A 19539-nucleotide genomic window follows, 5' to 3' on the forward strand; every position below is an offset into this window, starting at 1 on the left:
TTCCTTCATTCTTAACAGCAGAATTCCTGTTGCACAGTGCCATCTTCACTTTTTTTTTAAAAGGCTGTAGCACTGATTCTTTTCTCCATAACTGAACTAAGTAATCATACTGCTTGGTGAAATACAGGCAGACATTGGTTAAATTCAACCTCAATGGTTGTGGGTTTTGTCCTCCAGTGGAAGCAAGGGGGTGGCTTTTCCCTACTGAGACAGTTGTGAAGTAACATTACTACAGGAGAAAAGAGATAGTTAATTTTTTTAATAAATAACTGCAGAACACATGCATGTAAAGTTTTCATCTTGGTACAATCTCTGTAACAATGCTTCAGACAAGAGCACCCACGCACACCTGTGACCTCACAAACACGAAGGCTGGGCTGTCGCTCATTTTCACAGTTTTCCTCAGTCAACCTGAGACACCTCACACTGCTAATGCCAGTTCAGAGAGCTGTGCTGCTGCACAGTCAGAAACCACCACCATGTACACTATGGTGAAAACAGTGCTCTTCAGCTTCAAGTTAATAACAACATTCCATTACTATTAGCTTTTAAAATCTACCTCCTTTTAGGATAGCCCTTATTTACTGGAATATAGCAAATCCTTAACTCTTAAGTTTTGAATTTGAGTATTTCATTAGTCTTGTTAATACAGCCATAAAAATATATAAATATTCTGAAAAGGCTTTCTCTTCTAAAATAAGTTATTCTTAAAAAGTCTGGTTAGAAAAATGAAGGTGCTCAGTGATTGCAGGTGTCAGCAGCCACGTTAAGAGGCTTTGCACTGCAAGAGGTGAGCAGAGGTGGAAGTACTCCCATGTACCTGTCACGCAGCTCGGGGCAGAGATTGGTGCTACAGCAGAACCGAGGAGCAGGTCAGGATGAGGAAATTCTATCAGACAGCCTCCACCTCTGAGTGCAGGAGATGAGCTCTGGCAGAAGCCTGACACCCAAGTATTTCCCTCCAACATGCAAAAATGGGGTCAAAATCACCAACTCAGCCACTTCTTTGCTGCACTTCACCTGAAGGTGAGTCTCAGCTGTGCTCTCAGAGACAAGCATCCATTTTACCAACTATTTATTTTTACTTAATAATGCCATCTTGGCTAGAGATGCAGGAGCCAGTGGGGAAACTACAGCCTCCTGCATTCTATAAGTGACTGCTCTACAGTTACCACCTTTTGTTTCCTTATCCAAGAACTGGAACATCTTCCCAACCCAATTCTACTTGCTTCCAAAATGGTCAGGACTCCTGTCCACCATGCTGGAGTTCATACTTCCCTTCCTTAAAAAAACAAAACAAGCACAAATGAAAAAGCAGCATTCTTCTTCCCTGGCTATTCCTAGTCAGCTGAGAACAGGAGAGAGACAGCAGTGATAAGCACTCTCCCTGCATAAACTCCTGGATGCCAGGAAGCCAGACCTGCCCCAACTAAGCACTAATGAAAATCAGAAGGGATTTGGGTTTTTATTCTCAAGTGCCCAAAGAAATTTAGTGTTAAAGATTTTAAACCCCAAATCTTCAAAACAAACATAACACTTATAAGCATCCCACAGCTCTTCAGTTTGGTTCACCGTCAGAGTCCAAATTAAGCTTTACAATAATTAAGTGTAATCAAAATAAGATTAAAAATATAAATCATTTCATGTGACTCCACAGAGAAGTGTCATCTGTAAAATTTCTACTTTGTCCTACAAAGGATCACTGGGAAAGGTAACGATGATGCTTTATTTACTCTTTTGAAGAAAATGCTTTGTAAAGCGATCTAGTTCATTCTCAAGGTGAATGGCTTTATTTCTGTAAAACAAACAAAAGCAAAGTATTCACTTCAATGCAGTACAATCACAAAGAGGGCAGAAGCAACACTTCTGTTTGGTTTCTATTCCTGAAACACACAGCACTGAGAAAACTGGAACATTTGCTCTGGTTGGAGCCTGGGCTGCTCCTGAGTGCCTAAGCCACCCTTTGCTGCAAGTTTCTGTTCCACAAATGCCTACTGCTGGAGGTAAAAACAAAATAGTACTGAACTGAAGGACAACCTGACAGCTGCTCTAATGCTCTCCTGTTCTCTGGGAAGGTGCCACCCCCCAGTTTACCTGTGGGAGACAAACACTTAAGAAAGTCACCACTCCTATACAATAGAGTAAGGTAAAAACTGACTAAGAGAGAGCATTTCAGGAGCTTTTCTCATTCTCCTTGGAAGAAGTCTGCATGTATTTAACTCTTAACCAAAGAGCTGTTTGGTTTTGAGTAAAGGAAAGAGGTATGGGTGTCAGCACCTGTGTATACCTCAGTTTTAGGTTGAAGGTAACAACAAGCATCCATCTCAGAGGTCAGCAGTGCCAGGAACTGGCTCTTTGCAGTCACACGCAGACTCACCTTAGCTGCTTGGAGTGGCTCTGTATGTTCTCCAGCTGATCTATTTCTTTGGAAAGACGGGCAATTTCTTTTTCCAGGTTTTTCTGGGTAATATCCACCTGCTGACAGAGCCGAGCAAAGGTAGTGGCCATTTCCCTGAAGGAAAAACAAGTTTGTAATTGGAGCTTACAGAAGTCTGCCACAAAAACAATACAGGATAAATCACACAGTGTTGCAGTGCACAGCAAAACACTGCAATCAAAGCCTCCAGCTGCCAGGGGATTACAGAGCAACACAAATCAGGAAAATCACCTATTTTTCAAATTTAAAAGGCAACCTTGATCATAAAAAGGTACCACAGTCTATTGTAACATCACACCTGTCAACTTTTGATTGAGTACCTACAGGTGTTAAGCCTGAGATGGGGATGCTGGCAGGAACCACACCGCAGCAGCAAATCCAAAATCAGTGTCCACTAGAACCGAGCCTACTCCCAAGTCCATCCACATAGTAACGTGTTAAAGAGTCTGGAGTCCACAACTACAGGCTCTCACATGTAAACCCATGCACAGGAGCATGTCTTACCCTCTCTAGGTGCCACCTTCACACCTATAACCTACCAACACCTACTGTTGCTACAGCAACACCTTCTCCCTATAACAGTATTACAAATGTCCCTTACAATCAACGCTAAGGGGCTGCAAGAATATTCTGCTGCCTTCCCACACCTCATACAGCCAAGCCCACTGCCAGGACAACCCAGCACTACACGGACAAAGGTTTCTTATCTTGTGCAACACTTACTGCTGCACCTGGTGGCTGCAGTTTGCACTTGTAAGGCTGACAATCATCTGCAGCTTTTCGGTCGCGTAGTTCACGAACTGCTGCTTGAAGGCTCTCTCTTTTGCTTTAGTGGTCCAAGTTAGTCTCTCATAGAGATATAATAACCCGTACATACTTAAGGAGAGAGAGATGAGTTTCCAGCCAACTGTTTTCCAAATCTGAAAAGGAAGACTCATTAGTTTAAATAAGAGCTGCCCTACAGAATGCAACTAGACTATAAGGAAGTCTTATTTATTTCACCTTTTTTTTTGGACTGTTTTTGTCTTCAAGGCCCTTTTACTGAATTAGATTATTAGAAAATATATTACTGTCAAGCAATACAGCTCTAGCCAAATCAGTTGCTACCCCAATGGCTTGGAGAACATCCACGTTACAGAAGGAGGAAGGAAAAAGCAAACTGGCTCCCACCAGTTCAACAATACATAAGGCAACACATCAAATCACCCCACAGTTCAGAAACTGAACACAGTCAGGACATGCCCAGCTACACTCAGTGTCATCACAGCAATTTTCTCCTACAATCTGATTCCTTGTATCCGGTGTACCGCAAGTGCTCATCCAGCCCAGCCATGCTAAGAAGTTACTACATGCTTCATGCTGCATGGTACGGAACCCCAGAAAGGAAAGAACAGCCCATCTCTGCCATCAGTGAGTGTTGCTAATACTACTTGCCACTCCGCCAACAACGATGATGCTCATAGAGGTCCGTGATGTCAGTGAAGCTAAACTCATCACCAAAGGAACCATGAAATCATCAGGTGATGTGTTCTCTGGAGTTGCAGCAGGAAGGCTGGCAGCAGACGGGGTGGTAGCTAAGGGACGAGGGATCTAGAAGAGTGGAATACAGCAGCCTGAGTCAAAAGCGTTGTGGAACTACACAGGGATTAGTTTTATTTTCATATATTCAGGGTTCCATTCATTTAAAGGGAACTCTTCTGCACAGAAGTCTGAACAATGTTCCTGGTAAGCAGTGGAGGTTCGGACAGTTCCCTGCCATACAGGGACTAGGTTAGAATGAGGGCTCTGCTCAAAGATCCAAATGTGACAAATAAAGAAGTTTCCCAGAGCGTTCAATCCAAAGGAAGACAGAACTTAGGCAACATCTGCAGAAAGTATGGGAAAGATTTTTGGTTCCTTTTTAACTCTGAATATAACTCAATAAAACAACCCTTGCCAAAAATATTTCACACAAAGGGACAAGGGGAAGGCAGCAGCAAGCAGGGAAACAGTAGAAGCAAACAGGATTTAAAAAAAAAAAACAAAAAAACGTAATAGCAAAAAAATCAATATAGCCTCTTTAAGGTAAAACAAGGCACTTAAAATGTCAGCCTCATCTCTGAAGCACTCACTTGTAAATTGGGATCTGCCAGTCCCAGAAGTACCCTCTGAGCATGTTTAGGACCCAAGAACCGGTTTACGAGAGAAGTCCATCCCAAGGAAAAGTGGAACATGATATCCTCTTGAAAATCCGCACATAGACTGTGACAGTTTAGATCATAGCTGAGGTCAAACTTCCTGCATGGAATCAGCAAGTGAAGCTGATTCTGAGCACCAGAAGGCAACAATGGTTTCAGGTTTTCTAGAAACAGAACCGATAGTGATGATGAGCCTGACAGCATGTTCCCAACTAGAATCCTTGCAGTGCTGACCAGCTTTGAGAACAAGTATCCAAAGTGACTTTTTAAACAAACAAAGAAAAACCTAGAAAAAGAAATCCTCGAGCATTTTAGCAGTCTGGATCCTAACACAGCAGCCCATTCACTGCTCAGATAAAACAGCCACACAGAAGCAACTTGTAGGGAAAGCACCGCTGTCAGAAAAGGAGACATTAACTTAAAGTCCTCCAGCAATGGTAAAAGATGACTACAAGTAAGTTTGTTTATCCAGCCATTTGGTGGTGCCATACAGATAAGGCAACATTACTGAGTAAGATAACAAGGCTTCATGTAATTCAATCATCTTGCTCTGAATCTTTTATTACCAGAAACAGACCAGAGCAGAAGAAATGGATATGCATTAACATTACATAGGAAACATTGCTACAAAAAAAAACCAACTCAACGTCTCAAAAAAACAAAACAAAACAAAACAAAAAACACAGAGTGCTGAATCAGGACCCTACCACAACTGCTTTGTGAAACTATCCTGTAAATTCAGAGCAACACAGAGAGAAGACTATACTGTAGAAACATTATGTGACAATTACTGCATTTCATGGCTAAAATGGGGTTACAAAAGGATTAGGCAAGTTCCCAAAGAGAAGTCCATTATTACTTGCTTAAACCAATAATTCAGATGCTGTATTTTGGTTCAGAAATCCCTCGGCAGGGCATGGATCACTCTACTGACTTGGGTTCATCCTTCCTCACCCCAGGCAGCTGTTACAGGCTATTACCAGAGACAGTCCTGAGCCAGGATGGTTTACTCTTACTGTTGTATCATGTAAACATTAAATCACGTTCAGAAAGAAAATTAATCTAGAAGCACGTTTTCCCAAGTTGCCTTCTCTAAACAAAAAAGTCAACATTCTGCCTTTCCCACATTACCAATGATCTCCTGCTGCGACTGATGCATCGACTCATTGACTTCACTGGAGCAACGATCAGCCAGGTTCTTTCCCAAACCATCTTCTATGTGTTTGTTGAGTTCCTGAAGGTTTATAAAGAAAATATGCTCATCAACTGCTATTTAGCTCATCATTTACATTACGTTGTTCAGAGGCATGTTAAACACTAGGTGTTATTATTTGCAGTGGAAAGAAAAGCAGGTTAACATGAAAATAAGATGCCTTTAAATTGTGACTGAAAAATCTAATTAATGTGTCACAGGGAGGATTTCTCTAGGCTTGTTATCACTAAAAGGCATATGGAAAAGCATGTATTTTCAATAAAAATGTGACACTGAAGAGCACACCAGTGCCGTGCTGCCCTACAAAGCAGTCAGTCACAATACAGTAGGCGATGTCATTGGTCTACATAGAGATGGACCCATCCCACCAACACTGTGGTGTCTGCTCTGGGCATTTTGCAGAGCCAGGACAGGGCAGAGAGACACACGTATCATAAAATAAAGTTCTGTCATGCTTAAACAAAGCGTCATATAAAACGATAAGCAAATCATGAAAATATAGCAGTTAAAGGAAAAACAAAGAAAACTTACTGTCTTATAGAGCTTCAGTACTTGAGGAGAAGGGTGAAAGTCTGAATAAAATTCATCAACTAGAACCGAAAGTCGGCAAATCTCATCAGTCATGGCAGAGGAGACCTGAAAGACAAAATGCAATCCTCTCCTATCTTTTCCAGACAGAGTGGAAACAGGCTTCTGAACTAACTCAGTTACGAGTAATTCAATTACCTGACACTCAGCAAGGACTGCCAGCGTGTCTTTTTATTTCTTTTCTATTCTTTGAAATGGAATATAGATGACAGTTCAAATGTACTTCACAAGCTTGGAGTGGGGTACGTACCACTGTCATTACTGAAAGGGACTGCTGTTCAGAAGCTTTTGAATCTGAGAGATTTTTGACACTGCTGTGACCTGCTATGGTCAGGACACTTCAAGGTCACAATATACTCTCTCCAATCAGCTTCTGCAGCCAATCAGAAAAATTCAATCAGTCCAGAGGTAAAACCTGCAGGCTTCTCCTTACAACCACAGACAGTTTCAGACGAGCTGATCTGGATGCCAGAGGACATGGATAATGCAATTTTTCCCCAACAGACACTGAAGATGCTCAGTGTTTTTTCTCTCGTATGCTCAGAACACACACAGAAGTGGATTACAGTCTAGCAATCTCTTACACATCAATTAGCACTGCTGATGTGAATTAAAACAACGTCTTATCAAATACTTCAGGCTTCAGTCCAGCCAAGCATCCTGGACTAATATAATCTGATAGTCTATATTCATTTATGCACTCTTTGAACATAAATGTTGTCTCCAAATTTAGGAGAGCAAAAACCCACCCCAAGTTATGCTACCACTTTGAAAAGTGCCTATTCCAAATACTTCAAAATCCACATCTACTCAAGCTGAAGATTTGCTTTGTCCATCTTTGCAGAATTTCAGATCAAACTTCTATGAAGCTCAGAGTGCCTGTGGTCAGCCACAGCTCTAATACTGACAGTGAAGTCATTTGTAAGAAGTTCATCTATTGCTCAACATCCACGTGCTGACAGATTCACATATTTATCTGCCAAGTTGTGTCATACACACACTCCTCCCACCCTGCATTACTTACTTTATTTTCTACTTCCTCAGTAACACGTTTGATTTTTTCCTTAGTATCTTCTGTCAAAATATTCAGCTGATTTCGAACGAAGTCCAACCTATCCTTCTGGTCTTCTCGCTCTTCCATTGAGAGCACTCTGATGGAGCAGAAAGGAAATTACCAGTAGGTATTCTCCCAGAAATGAAGCAAGCATGCACCATTAGGCACGAACCACTGAGCTCACAGCTTACTGAGCAGCCAAAAAAGTTCCAAAGTTACAGTAGTGGAACGAAGCAGAAACACTGACTGCTTCAGAGTGACTGCAACGTAGATATAAAATTTACAAGGGCACTTAAAGGCTGCATTGATTGAATAGAACTCTAATGACTGGGCTTTGATATATCTTAAAAATTAGCATTTGGAGTTGGAACTAAATAAAGAGGGAGCAAAAATGAGAGGTCCTTAATATTTAGCCTTTCCTGATTATAAGAGAAAGAAAAGGAAAAGATAAATCCAATCAAACTGTCCTGCTGCTGCTCACCAGGACCATACAACTATTCCTTACCAATGATATGAGCCCAAAGACCCTGCAGAACAGGAGGCAGCAGAAACTAACCTTGTCACAGCAAACTCTCTTCAAAGCTGCTAGACCTATTGTTTAAGTAAAACACACTTAAAATCTAGAGCAGTTTGTATCTTGAAGAATCAGTTACATTAAAAGTCAATTCAGACTAAGAGGGGTCACTGTACGGGTTTGGGTTGGTCAACTGACAGAAAGGAGGAGGAAGCAAAATATTTTCCAACAGTTTCACAGAAGGTTTTTACAGCATCTGACAAAGCGAGACAGATTAATATGTAAGCAGGCAGCTTGGCAATGCTGATATGTTTGGGAAGACGAATGTCTGACAGGAATAGCAGAGTCTGTTGGGACATAAAGACATTTTATTAACAGACACAGAAAGGAGGTGGATGGAAAGGAATGTAGAAGAAAGAAGAGGCAGCAGCAAAAATGGAGAAAAAACATTCATATCCCAATCTCCAAAAACATGGAACTATGAGAGAGAAAAGATGAGTTATTACCACATGCACTAAAGGATACTTTCGTCAGCAAAGAGAGAGTAAAGACACTTAAGGATACAACCTGAAAAGAACCAGTGACACAGCCCAAAGAGCTCACATGGGCTCTTCCCACCCCTCTCAGCACTCTTAAGCACTTGCAAATCACAGCACTACAACCTCCCATATAGTTACTCAATGTTACCGTACACAAATACCTACAGATAAAGCAGCAGGCCAAAACGTGACTGGATACAATGAGAAAAAAACTTTAAAGTTTAAAAAAATGACTGGAAAACCCATAGACTACCTTTGTGACCATAAATCAGTAAGAAGGAAAACAAAGTGAACCAAGATCCCTACGCAGGAGTCACAGAGCAAGGGCAAGACTGAGCAGTGCAAGAGAACAGTCAGACTGGCACACCAGAGAAATTCTCCATTTCTTACCAATAGAAAAAAAAAAGTGCACTTTAGAATCCAAAATGACCCAAGAAACCACCAGCATGGAAACGGCTCCTTTGATGACCTGCAAAAACCAACAGCAACAGCCCTCCAACACACCTACCTTTTTTCTGCTGCAGCTACGTTTATGGCGTCCATAATGTTTTTCACAGTATCTATTATCTGTTTAGCTCTGATAGTGTGCTGTTCAAACTTGGTTTTCACGGCTGACTGCGAGATACACTCCTGCGAGGAGCCCAAGCCACAACACATTACTGCAATTCCATACCAACACCTTCTGGAATTTCACTGTCAGAAAGCACTTGCTGCTATTAGCATGAACTTAAACCCATGGGAAACAAAAAGAGAAAATATACAGAAATCAAAAGACAACAGAATTGAAAGCTCAAATGAATCTATAGCAGCAGGTCTCTACCTTCATACCTTCAAGTTCATTCAGTAATGTGCAGAGGTTTTTTGTCTAAAACAAATGAGGAATGGAAACAAAAGCCAAACTCGGTGTCTGTGTCAAATAAATCCAGCTCTCAAGAAAACTCTCCTAACTGCCTACTGGGAACACTGAATGTGACCCCTGGCAATGCTGCTCTTTTTGTTGCAATAAATATTCACAGCTTCAAGCAGCAGCTCCATGTCAGTAAAATGTTAGAAGCTTATGTCAATACTGACAGTCCAGGTGCAAACTATATAATTAGGAATTAGAAACAAAAGCTGTCCAGCAGTCTTTAACATACTGCTGAAGTGTTAAATCTATTCGTACAGACCACTTCAAAATTTCTAATCAATCTGCAATCTTGAATATTGCACAGCAATTCAGTGTTACAGAAAATAAACTGAGAGATGTGTAAATGTTAAATATGGGCAAAAGCAAATCAGTTGTGATTGGTCACGAATTAAGACTTCAAGTAAGCGTGCATCATGAGGCCAGTGAAAGGTGCTGGAGCTCAGTCTGCACTGTGACCACCAAGCAGCAGGATCTTCTGTACTCAGGAGGAAGAAAGCAAGCAGCTAGTTTGCTTAGATCAGATCTGTTTCGTGGTGGTGATGTTTTGTGTAGATTTTGCTTTTTTTTAATTAATCTGTGGATAGCACAAACAATGTTTAAGTTGCTTTTAAGTTGCAAGAAAATCTTGTCTATGACCTCAGCACTGTAAAACATACTGCAGCTATCTACAAATAATAGAGTAAAACAAAAGAAACAAAATGAATAAAATATATTCCCTGTTCCTCGATGAAGCAGATCTAGAAATCAGCAATGAAAGGCCAGAGTTTCAGAAATATCAGCACATTGTTAGAGCTAGACTAGACACAGAGGAAAGACTCTTCCCAGCATTAGTATGTGGTAGGTAAAAGGACGACAGTCACTCACAACACAACCAGACAATCCAAGTTAGAGCACTAGGAAAAACACAAAGGTTAATTATACGACTGGGAAAGGTAAGAGGAGGACAGGAGTATTTTTGCTGTTATTCTGTAAATAAGCAACTATTGAAGCAAAGATAAAAGCTTTCAATGTTCCAATAACATAACCAAACCCACTGTAAATCTACTGCCTTCCAGCATAGCCAGTCTTTTGGTGTTAGGGCAGGCCCCTGCTGCAGGGCACTAATTCAGGCTGTGTTATTCTAAATTACAGCCAGAACTACTATTCTGCCCTGCATGCCTTTTCCACTCCTCCATACACCATTTCTGTTTGGTGAAGCAACTCTGCCAACCCTACAACCCATAACATAACTGATTTGTGGTTTTATGTTGAATATTCACTCGAGACAACTGCATACAGTCCACTGGTTGCAGCAAAAGGTTTATTGTGACTTCAGGATGGATCACTGTGGTGGTTGTGACCTTGGGACAGAAATTTGTTATCTTAGTGTCCAGCTCGAGACTCTCAAATCTGATTTACCAATGTGCTGAGCGTTTATAACACCAAATAATTTAATAAGTCACAAGTCTGCCAATTTTAAAATATCCTGTGTTGAATGCATAACTGTAACTATGAGAGATTTTATAGAAAAAGAAGTGCTTTGGATACAGCACATAGCAAAAATACATGGCAGTAATTGATTTCAAAACTTAATTTCCACTTTTTCCCTACTAGTTGAAAGTTCCCTGCTCTGCCTAAGGACAAAAAAAAAAAAAGCATGTTTGGTTACAAGTAGCAACCCAAGCAAGAAACCTCAAGTCTCTTGGACTTATGTGCTGTCTGTATTCTGAACTAACTATTTCAACATCTCAGACACCTTCCATAACAGTGCAGATAAAGCCTGAACAATCAAGGCATATCCAAGACCCCAATTTAAGATAACAAATAACAGCTTTAGAGTTATCAAATTCCACAAGACAAATGGATCCTATCACACAGGAATCAACTGATGATCTAGCCAGACCTACTGCTGAAGAACGTGTGAACTCAGCTACGACTACAGCTGAACTGAGGTTGGAGGATGGTTTCAGCACAGCACCAAGGATGCAAAAGAGTGTTAGAGTTCAGAGTATCAAAGCTAAGAGGTAGATAATGATGATAATTTCAAAACTCTGGCTTTAAAAATGCAAGTAAATATTTACTTTTACATTAGTGAAACACACTACCTTATGTTTGAGTGCTGGATTGCAATAATGAATTACAAAACTACAAGTGCAAAACAAAATAAGTCTTACAGTACAGCAGGCACTTCAGCAGCTAATGGTTATTAAGTGATACAATCATTTCTAAGAGCAGTCTCTTATCATCCATACTATACTGGTATTAAGATATCAAACCATCAGCTTAGAACCCAGCTTTGTCCCCTTCCCTCACTGCACAACACTCTGTTCTACCTGCTGCTCTAAGAGGCAACCAATGAACAGAGCCAGAAGATGAGGCACAGCTGTCACATGGTTGGAATAGCTGACACTCCTCCACTCGTTCACCAAGGTCATGCTCAGTAAAATTAAGCCACGCATAAACAGAAGTTACCTTCACATCAGTAAAAGAGGCAGTTAAAAAAAGCCCATCATAAATACCTCAAATATCTGCTCAAAATTTTGGAATTCTTGGAACCTCGTTTGAAACCCTTCAGCAAGTGCTCCACCTGTGGAACATAACAGACCATAAGGGAGAGAATAACACAGCACGACTACCCAGATCACTTTTATCAGGCTTTACGATATTTTTTTCTGCATTTGAGGGAAAAAAAGAAAAAAAAAGATTTCCTACACACCAGTCTCTGGCATTCCTTGGGCCTTCTGTCTCCTGGCACTCAGAACTTCTTTTGCTGAAACAAAAAGATGCGATTCCTCGCTTCTACAGGATCAATAACTTTGAGCTCATCAACGAGAAAAGTCAGACAGCGCTCCATGTGCTGCCTGCGCACCTGAGGAGAAGGTGGGAACTCATAAGAAAAAGGCAAATACAACTGAGCTGCCATCAAATCAAAACATCCGACACAAAACAAACCATGCCTGACCCATCCTTAGACATTAGATGCCTTCTAATCCTACTGATGCAGCAGCTGCTTTTAAATCACTTCATCAGTCCTGGAAGCAAACATATTTCCTTCTAGAACTGCCTTATTTATGCATGTTTCCTATCTCAGTCAGGTACGGAGGCAACTGATCCATTCCTCGTATGCAGAGCATTCCTGCAAACCAGATGCCCTCAAAGAGCTGAAGAGTACACTGACAGCTACTCCAACATGCTTCATCATGTATCATCTGTACCCTCAGGCAGCAGAATCACAAAATTAAAAGGTAACACAAAGAACATGAAAAACAAGCTTACTGTAGAAGACAAAGGTTCTAAACAAGCCTTCCACTGCCTGCCTGCGTACACTGCAGTTTGAATTAAAGCAGCAAATGATTTCCATTTTTGGATCAAACAATCTATCCTTTAACCAATAAGACAAAGCTGTTGTTTTCATTCTAATAAGTGTACTACCATGGTGATTTATACAGATATATACCTCCATGTGCATAAAGGCATGCACACACAAATATATTACCATCTCTTTGCATACATGTATACATCAATCCAAGTCACTTACATCTTCCATATATTCTGGCTCTGATGCAGAGGCATCCCATCTATTGTTCAAGATGAAGATATTTGGCTTAGAGAGCCGTTCGTTCACTTTATGGAAAAAATGTTTTTCCTAAGAATTAAAACACAAACAGGAAACTTGCCAGGCATCTGAAACTGTCATGCATTCTCCTGTAAGAGATCTGACTATGAACAAGGTTGTTTAAAGATTCATATTAAAAATAATTGATTAGCATTGAAAACCACAGACATCCAGTAGCAAACAACAGCTTCTGATAGTTCAAAAGTCACCAAATCTCTTAAAACCGATGCCAACGACACAAGCCAACAGTGCTACTAACTTGACTAAAATGGGCAGAAGTACAATTAATAAGGCTTCCAAAACAGATATTTTAGAAAACACTGCAACAAAAAAAATCAGCTCTTCTATATATCTATCACATCATTTACTGACTGTCTTCTTTGTTACAAAACTGAATCTCCTTCAATTTCTCTCGCCTTCCATAAAGTTTGCTCCCAACTGTGACAATCACAATATTTGTCAGGGAGCAGAAAAAACACAAAATATGACACGACAGTATCTGCTCTTTTTTTTTTTTTGTCCCCCCAGTAAGATGCCTGGCTGAAACTGTGAAGCCTTCATTAGTTGTACCATCAGCATACTGTCATCCACCACACCAACTTTACTTTCTACAACCAGAAGCTATTCTTCATCTCTAACCGTATTCTTCAACTAAATTATATTAGCTTGAACCACAAAATAGTTACATTTCCTGCTTGAGTTCTATGGCTTGAGTCACAGAAAAAAAAGCCACTGCTGAACGTCTCCATTTTAAACATTAAACAAAGAACTAGTGGGAAGTCACTGCACACCATACCGTGTTCATGAGAGTTGACTCAGAATTGGCAACCAAGACAAACACATCAGCATCTAAGCAGAATTTGTCAATCCAACTGTCCAGCTCTGTAGTCACATCTGTGCCAGGACTGTTGATAACAGAAAACAAATTCATTTATACAGCAATGGAGTACCCAGTTTCTACAGTGATGAAAATAGATTGGGATCACTTAAGGACATTACGGTTAAGATACGAAGTTTTTACACCTTTGATCTAATGCTGAACCCAAGTTCAGGCAAAGAAAAAGCTCATTACCACTTAGCACTTATCTGTTACTTATTTGACCATCAACTTGTTACAAAATGCAGTGAATAAATATGCAGATCATAACAGCCAGAAAAGCATCAGGTCTGTCAGCAATTCAGTCAGAACGCTCTTCCTCCCCATATCCCAAGTTTTAGATTGTAATCAGAAAGAATAGTTAGTATGTTTTTCCACTGATAAAGGCCTATTTAAAGTTATAGACCTATGCACAGTTTGCATAACATAGCGATCAAAATGAAGTCAGGATTACAAAGCTGTCAGTTTTTCAAAAACAAGTGGAATGTAATAAGCATTAGCTCATGTCTGCAAAACCTCAGTTATTTCTGGTTCAGACCAGGGGAAGTGTCAGCTCAGCACATGGGCCACATCAACCGACAGCAACAGTTAGATTTTCAGGGCACTCACTAGAGTGACATGTACATCCTGCAACCCTTAAAATAAGCCTCTAGATGTAAAGTCCAGGCCGCTCACCCTTCACGTGATCGGTTTGGAGCATTCAAGGACAAGGGACGAGCAAAAGGTTTAGAGCTGCATTGACCTTGGTCACACTTCTACGCTGTTTGTTTTAAAGGTGTCAGCAGGCTCAGCCAAAAGCAAGTCCCTCCTGCAGCACTCACAGGACACCTTTTTGTTTGCCAGAATTGGCGGAGCAATGAGAGGCAGCACTATGTACCAAAGAACAAGCTCTGTGCTCTTGGGAGAGGAGGGGGAAAAAACAAGCACCACTAGTAACTCTGCTACAGAGCAAAGCAATCAGTCAACAAGTCTCTTTTTTAAATGCTAGTGGCGTATTTACTTGAGGAAGTGTTTATAGCAACAGAAAGCATACCTGTCCACTAAGACCAAATCGTCCCTCAGCAGCGCACACTTGGACTTGGGCCAGAAGACATGGACCAGACAGCCAGCCTTCAAATCTTTATCCATGTGAAGAGCATGAGCAAGCTGATTGACCGTCTATCAGGAACATGAAGAGAGAAGACAAACACGCAGTGTGTACCACAAATGAGCCTGCAAACCAGCCTAATTCAGTTCTCCCGCAAACTGTCAAAAGAGTAATATTCACTTTGGTGAATACTTGTGCCTTTCTTTTAAAAAGATTTTTTTCCCATCTTCTTAAGACTTGCTACTACTTAAAGAATGAGTTGTGCTTTAAAAAGTACATGGGAGTTTTGAGTATTCCTCACAGGACTACATGTGATACTGAGAGCTGTCATGAATTTGTCTCAGAGCTTTAAGGCATTGCTGTGAGCAGTACAGGAAGGTAAGTGCCCTAAGGCCAAGGAGAGATTCTGTTGATCTTTAGCAAATAACAGAGCTTACTGACATCCTGCAAAAATAGATCACTCAATATACTCTCTGCTACAATGACACACACCTTAGCCTTTTCCAGTTTCACCTACTAGCTTATAAATGATAAATGAGTTATCCTTATACTTCCATTAGACTTCAAACTGCTGTTAAAGACAGAATCTTTGAGAAAAGGCTCCTGTGAAAAAAGACTTTTTTTTTTTCCATTCCAGAACTCTACCTTGACGCTCTTCTTCTCATCCGACCCCTCTGTCATAAGGTAGGCCTTATCTCCATCAGTCCCTTCCACGCTGAGAAAGCAGTTGGTTGTGTGGCCAATCCCACTAGGAAGTACCTTATCCCACAGCATTGCATTAATGACCGAACTTTTTCCACTGCTTGTTCTAAAGAAAAAATAACAAGAGCACTCCGAGCACAGTGAAGCAGCATCAAGCATACCTTCCTTCTGAATTGAATGCACCCCCCTTTAATCACATTAGGCCCACGCTATTGTGGGGTGTGAGAGAGCATAAACCACTTCATTGTGGCTTGCCAGAAAAGAATAGAAAGTGGAGGAAAAGTTCATCAGAATAGCAATTACAGCACCCTTTCTTGATACCAACATTTCCTGTCCAATCAAGAAAGCCAATTTCCATGTGCATAACTCGTACCACCTGAACAAGCCCAGCCTGTACTGAAAAGTCAGCCTTTACATGGCATATCTGTATCTATATAAGGAATCTGTTAAAAAAAAAAAGTTCAATTTGCTGCACCAGAAAAAGTATCTAGCCTAAAACAATGCTTCAGATCAATGCAAAGCAGTTGCTAAATATCACCACCCTGTCCCTCAGAAGGGGCAGCCTGACCTCTGCCTTGTGCCAGTGCTGAAATTCCCAGAGAAAAGAACTGATGGAAAACCTATGTAATATTTTGGATAGAATTATGTTTTGATTGGGTAACAATTCAACATTCCTGCACACAGCAAAGCTAAGGAAGTAATTCCAGGGAAGCTGGAGAAGGACATGAGGAAAAGGTTGCATTACAGGGGCAGAAGAAGACTTAGCAGCCTCTATGATGGCACTAACAGCGACTACTTAAAATGCTTGTGACATTACCATCTCTGTAACTTAACACACTGCCTTCAGAAAACATTGATCCGTGCCAGTCAGGAAGGAACCAGTGCCTCTGATATAGCCTCTAAAGCATTAGATATGGTGAAAAAGGAGCACTGTATCAATGCCCTGAGATATGCCTCCAAGCATTGCTGTATGAGAATTCTCATTACAGCCAACTCCAAACAATTCAATCAACAATAATCTCAACTTAATCAAGATCTCCAAAGGAAGATATAAAGCAATGTGCAAAAAGATAATCAAATTTATTTCTTGCATGCAATCATTATAATGCAAATGCTCTTTTTAATCATGGAACTTAGCCTTGTCCTTATTTCAGAAAGAAAAAGTAGCTCAATTAACCAACTCAGCACCTCTACAAGGACGTGAAGTTCTCAGCAATGCCCCGTTCTGCAGTAACCCTCACCCAATAAGATTTGAGACTTAACTCTTACACAATAGTGTGAAGTAAGCACAGGCTGTAATTTGCTAACAGAGCTACTTCCTCTAGCAGAAAGTTCAGTACTCATTGTACAATACTTTACAAATTCATTCAGAATGTCAGAGGGAGAGTTCAGGTTAAGGTTTAATTAATCATCTCCTGCGCTGAACTTGCAAAAGCAACATTCACCATGGAGCACAGCTAGTAAATGCATTCAGCTTTTAACTTTGTGAAATGCCAAGGTTCAGATACAGTTTACTTATCCCAGCTCCTTTCATCTTTTTTCTTTAAATAATGGAGCTACTGCTAGCAGAGTGAGAGTGCAACCACATACAACACTCAGTGCTCTACATACCTTTTTCAATACCAGCCCTATTTTTTCAATTATAAAAAGTCATATTCCAGAAAATAGATGTAACCATTTAAATAATCTATAACTTTGAAAACACTAACTAAATATGCAAAATATCTGATACTCATTCTGTAATAAGACAGTGAATTCAGATTTTTCCTTGTTAAGTGATTCCAGGGCAGAAGAAATTCATGTTGCATTCAGGTTTATCTGCAAGCCATGTAATGCATTGTTACTGTTCTCCCTAATAAGCACCACGCAGACCTATCAAACTAATGGCACAACCAGCACAGCAAGGGCCTCTAACACTGCCTATTTTTCTTCAGTTGCTTATATGTGGAAATGAACAGCTCCAATTTTTGTTTTTTCAGCACTTATAATACACACCAACAGAAGTCCTTAAAAACAGTAGTTCAGTACAACAAATACACTGAACAAACAAAGCCACCAAGTTAAACAAACAGAACATTCAGGAGAAGGCAACTAACTCTCATCTTCCTAAGTCAAATAACAGACCTACACAAAAAAATTATTTTATGTAACCTATCCATAAAAATATGTAACAAGACATACATAATTAAACAACACAAATAGAACAAGATAGTGTCACAGAAATACTTAGCACCCATTAGGGGAGAAGTGAGCACGTCCAAAGAATAATCATATAACAAAGAACTGATTCTGATACAGATAAGTTACAAACATGGATGTTAAGTTCTGAAAGAAATCAAATTCATTCATTACCTGCCAAAAAATGCCACTTTCATGTGTCTCCGTGAAAGCACCTCACCAATGACCGCTAACTTCTTTTTATATGCCTGTATTTCTGCTAATTCATCTTCTGTTGCTATACGTTCAAGCTCTGGGTTCCTGTATGTTGCTACATGTAGGAAAAAAAAAAAAAGCTATCGCATACAGAATGCACGCTCTGGGATACAAGATCTACATTATCAATACTTTGCATGACAAAGATATGTCTAAATTTTAATTATGCAGCAGTAGGAAAGTAAAAATAACGCCGTGAGGTGAGCCCCTCAGAGCACTGTGGAAATCACGTTAAATCATTATAGATGAATCAACAGACTTGTTACTAAAGTTAAGAACGATCTATGTTTAAAGAGAACGCACAGATCTCAGAACATGAACGACCCTCTTCAGCACACCAGGCTGTGTCCATGGGCTTACTACCGGGCCTTTGTGGCACTGCCTGCTTCAGAAAGCCGAATGAGGACTGCCATGAACACCAGAGCCGGGCTGGGCTGTCCCCTCAGCTCAGCGGAGTGATGAGCAACCAACCTGCGTGACAACCTGCACCTCCACACTGCTGAAACCTGTGGTGTTGTAACCATGGTTTTTTTACATCATACCTTTAAGATCCACTTTCCAATTAGACAGACCAACCTACTTAACAGGTAGCAGAGCCTGTCGGTGCATTTTTTTTTTCTATGTGCAATGAACTGAAACAGGGCTGAAAGTGGCCCCAAACCACATGAGGTAGCTCAGCTTTCACCATCACAGAAAGCAGCCACTGCCACACAATGCAGCCAGCTGTTATTAGGCACAACCATCCTAGGTATGGCTACTAGCACAGCATTTAGCTTTCCTCAGGCAAAAAGCACAGCGATGTCTGAAGGCATGCATTCACACAAGCAGCACACCAATGTGTTCCATAACACATGCTGCACTACCATGAAGTCAATTCAAAGCAATATTCCAGGTCTTGTATCAAGCCAAAAACTGACCTTCCACAAAAGCAGCCCCCTCCGTGACGTAGTCCAGCAGCTGCTCAAAGATGGCAGTGATGGTCTTTTTGGCCAGCACGAAGTGCTTCAGCGGGGACACGGTGGCTTCTGCCATTATGTAACTGTGGGGAAAGTTGCACGAAGTGACTGAAACACGCAAAGAATCTACATCAGTGAAAATCAACGTGCTCTCAGCACGCTGGGTAATTAAAACAGCTCAGCTCTCAGGTAATTAAAACAAACAACAACGTAACCGATGGAAGTAAGGCGTTATGCTGGCAAACCCTTAACCTTCCCCACCACTCACGCTGACAACTGCTCACAAAGCACAGCTTCAGCACCGATTTCGTACGGCTCGTTTCCAAGCACGCCTCACCCCCAGCCTTCCACCTTAACCTCGCTCCCGCCCGGAGGTCACAGCCTTCTCCCTCGGCCAGGCCCGGGCATCACGGACGGGGCCAAACGAGGCCAGGCCGCAGCTCCCCGCGCAGCCCTGCAG

The 19539-nt window shown here is 41.0% G+C and overlaps 1 protein-coding gene across 1 annotated transcript; it reads right to left on the bottom strand.

Moving 5' to 3' along the window:
- Positions 1–244: 244 nt before the first annotated feature.
- Positions 245–19533, bottom strand: MFN1 (mitofusin 1). Its single transcript, XM_010716872.3, is given in 19 exon segments — positions 245–1795; positions 2378–2512; positions 3161–3357; positions 3872–4027; positions 4549–4778; positions 5746–5848; positions 6359–6463; positions 7440–7566; positions 9031–9152; positions 11928–11995; positions 12125–12190; positions 12193–12277; positions 12947–13054; positions 13821–13929; positions 14935–15059; positions 15634–15796; positions 18043–18178; positions 19041–19162; positions 19348–19533. Coding segments are annotated over 18 exon segments (2220 nt in total). The 5' UTR covers positions 19156–19162; positions 19348–19533; the 3' UTR covers positions 245–1725.
- Between the last annotated feature and the right edge of the window lie 6 nt (positions 19534–19539).

Source organism: Meleagris gallopavo, chromosome 11 (genome assembly GCF_000146605.3).
Source record: "Meleagris gallopavo isolate NT-WF06-2002-E0010 breed Aviagen turkey brand Nicholas breeding stock chromosome 11, Turkey_5.1, whole genome shotgun sequence".
Taxonomy (NCBI): Eukaryota; Metazoa; Chordata; class Aves; order Galliformes; family Phasianidae; genus Meleagris; species Meleagris gallopavo.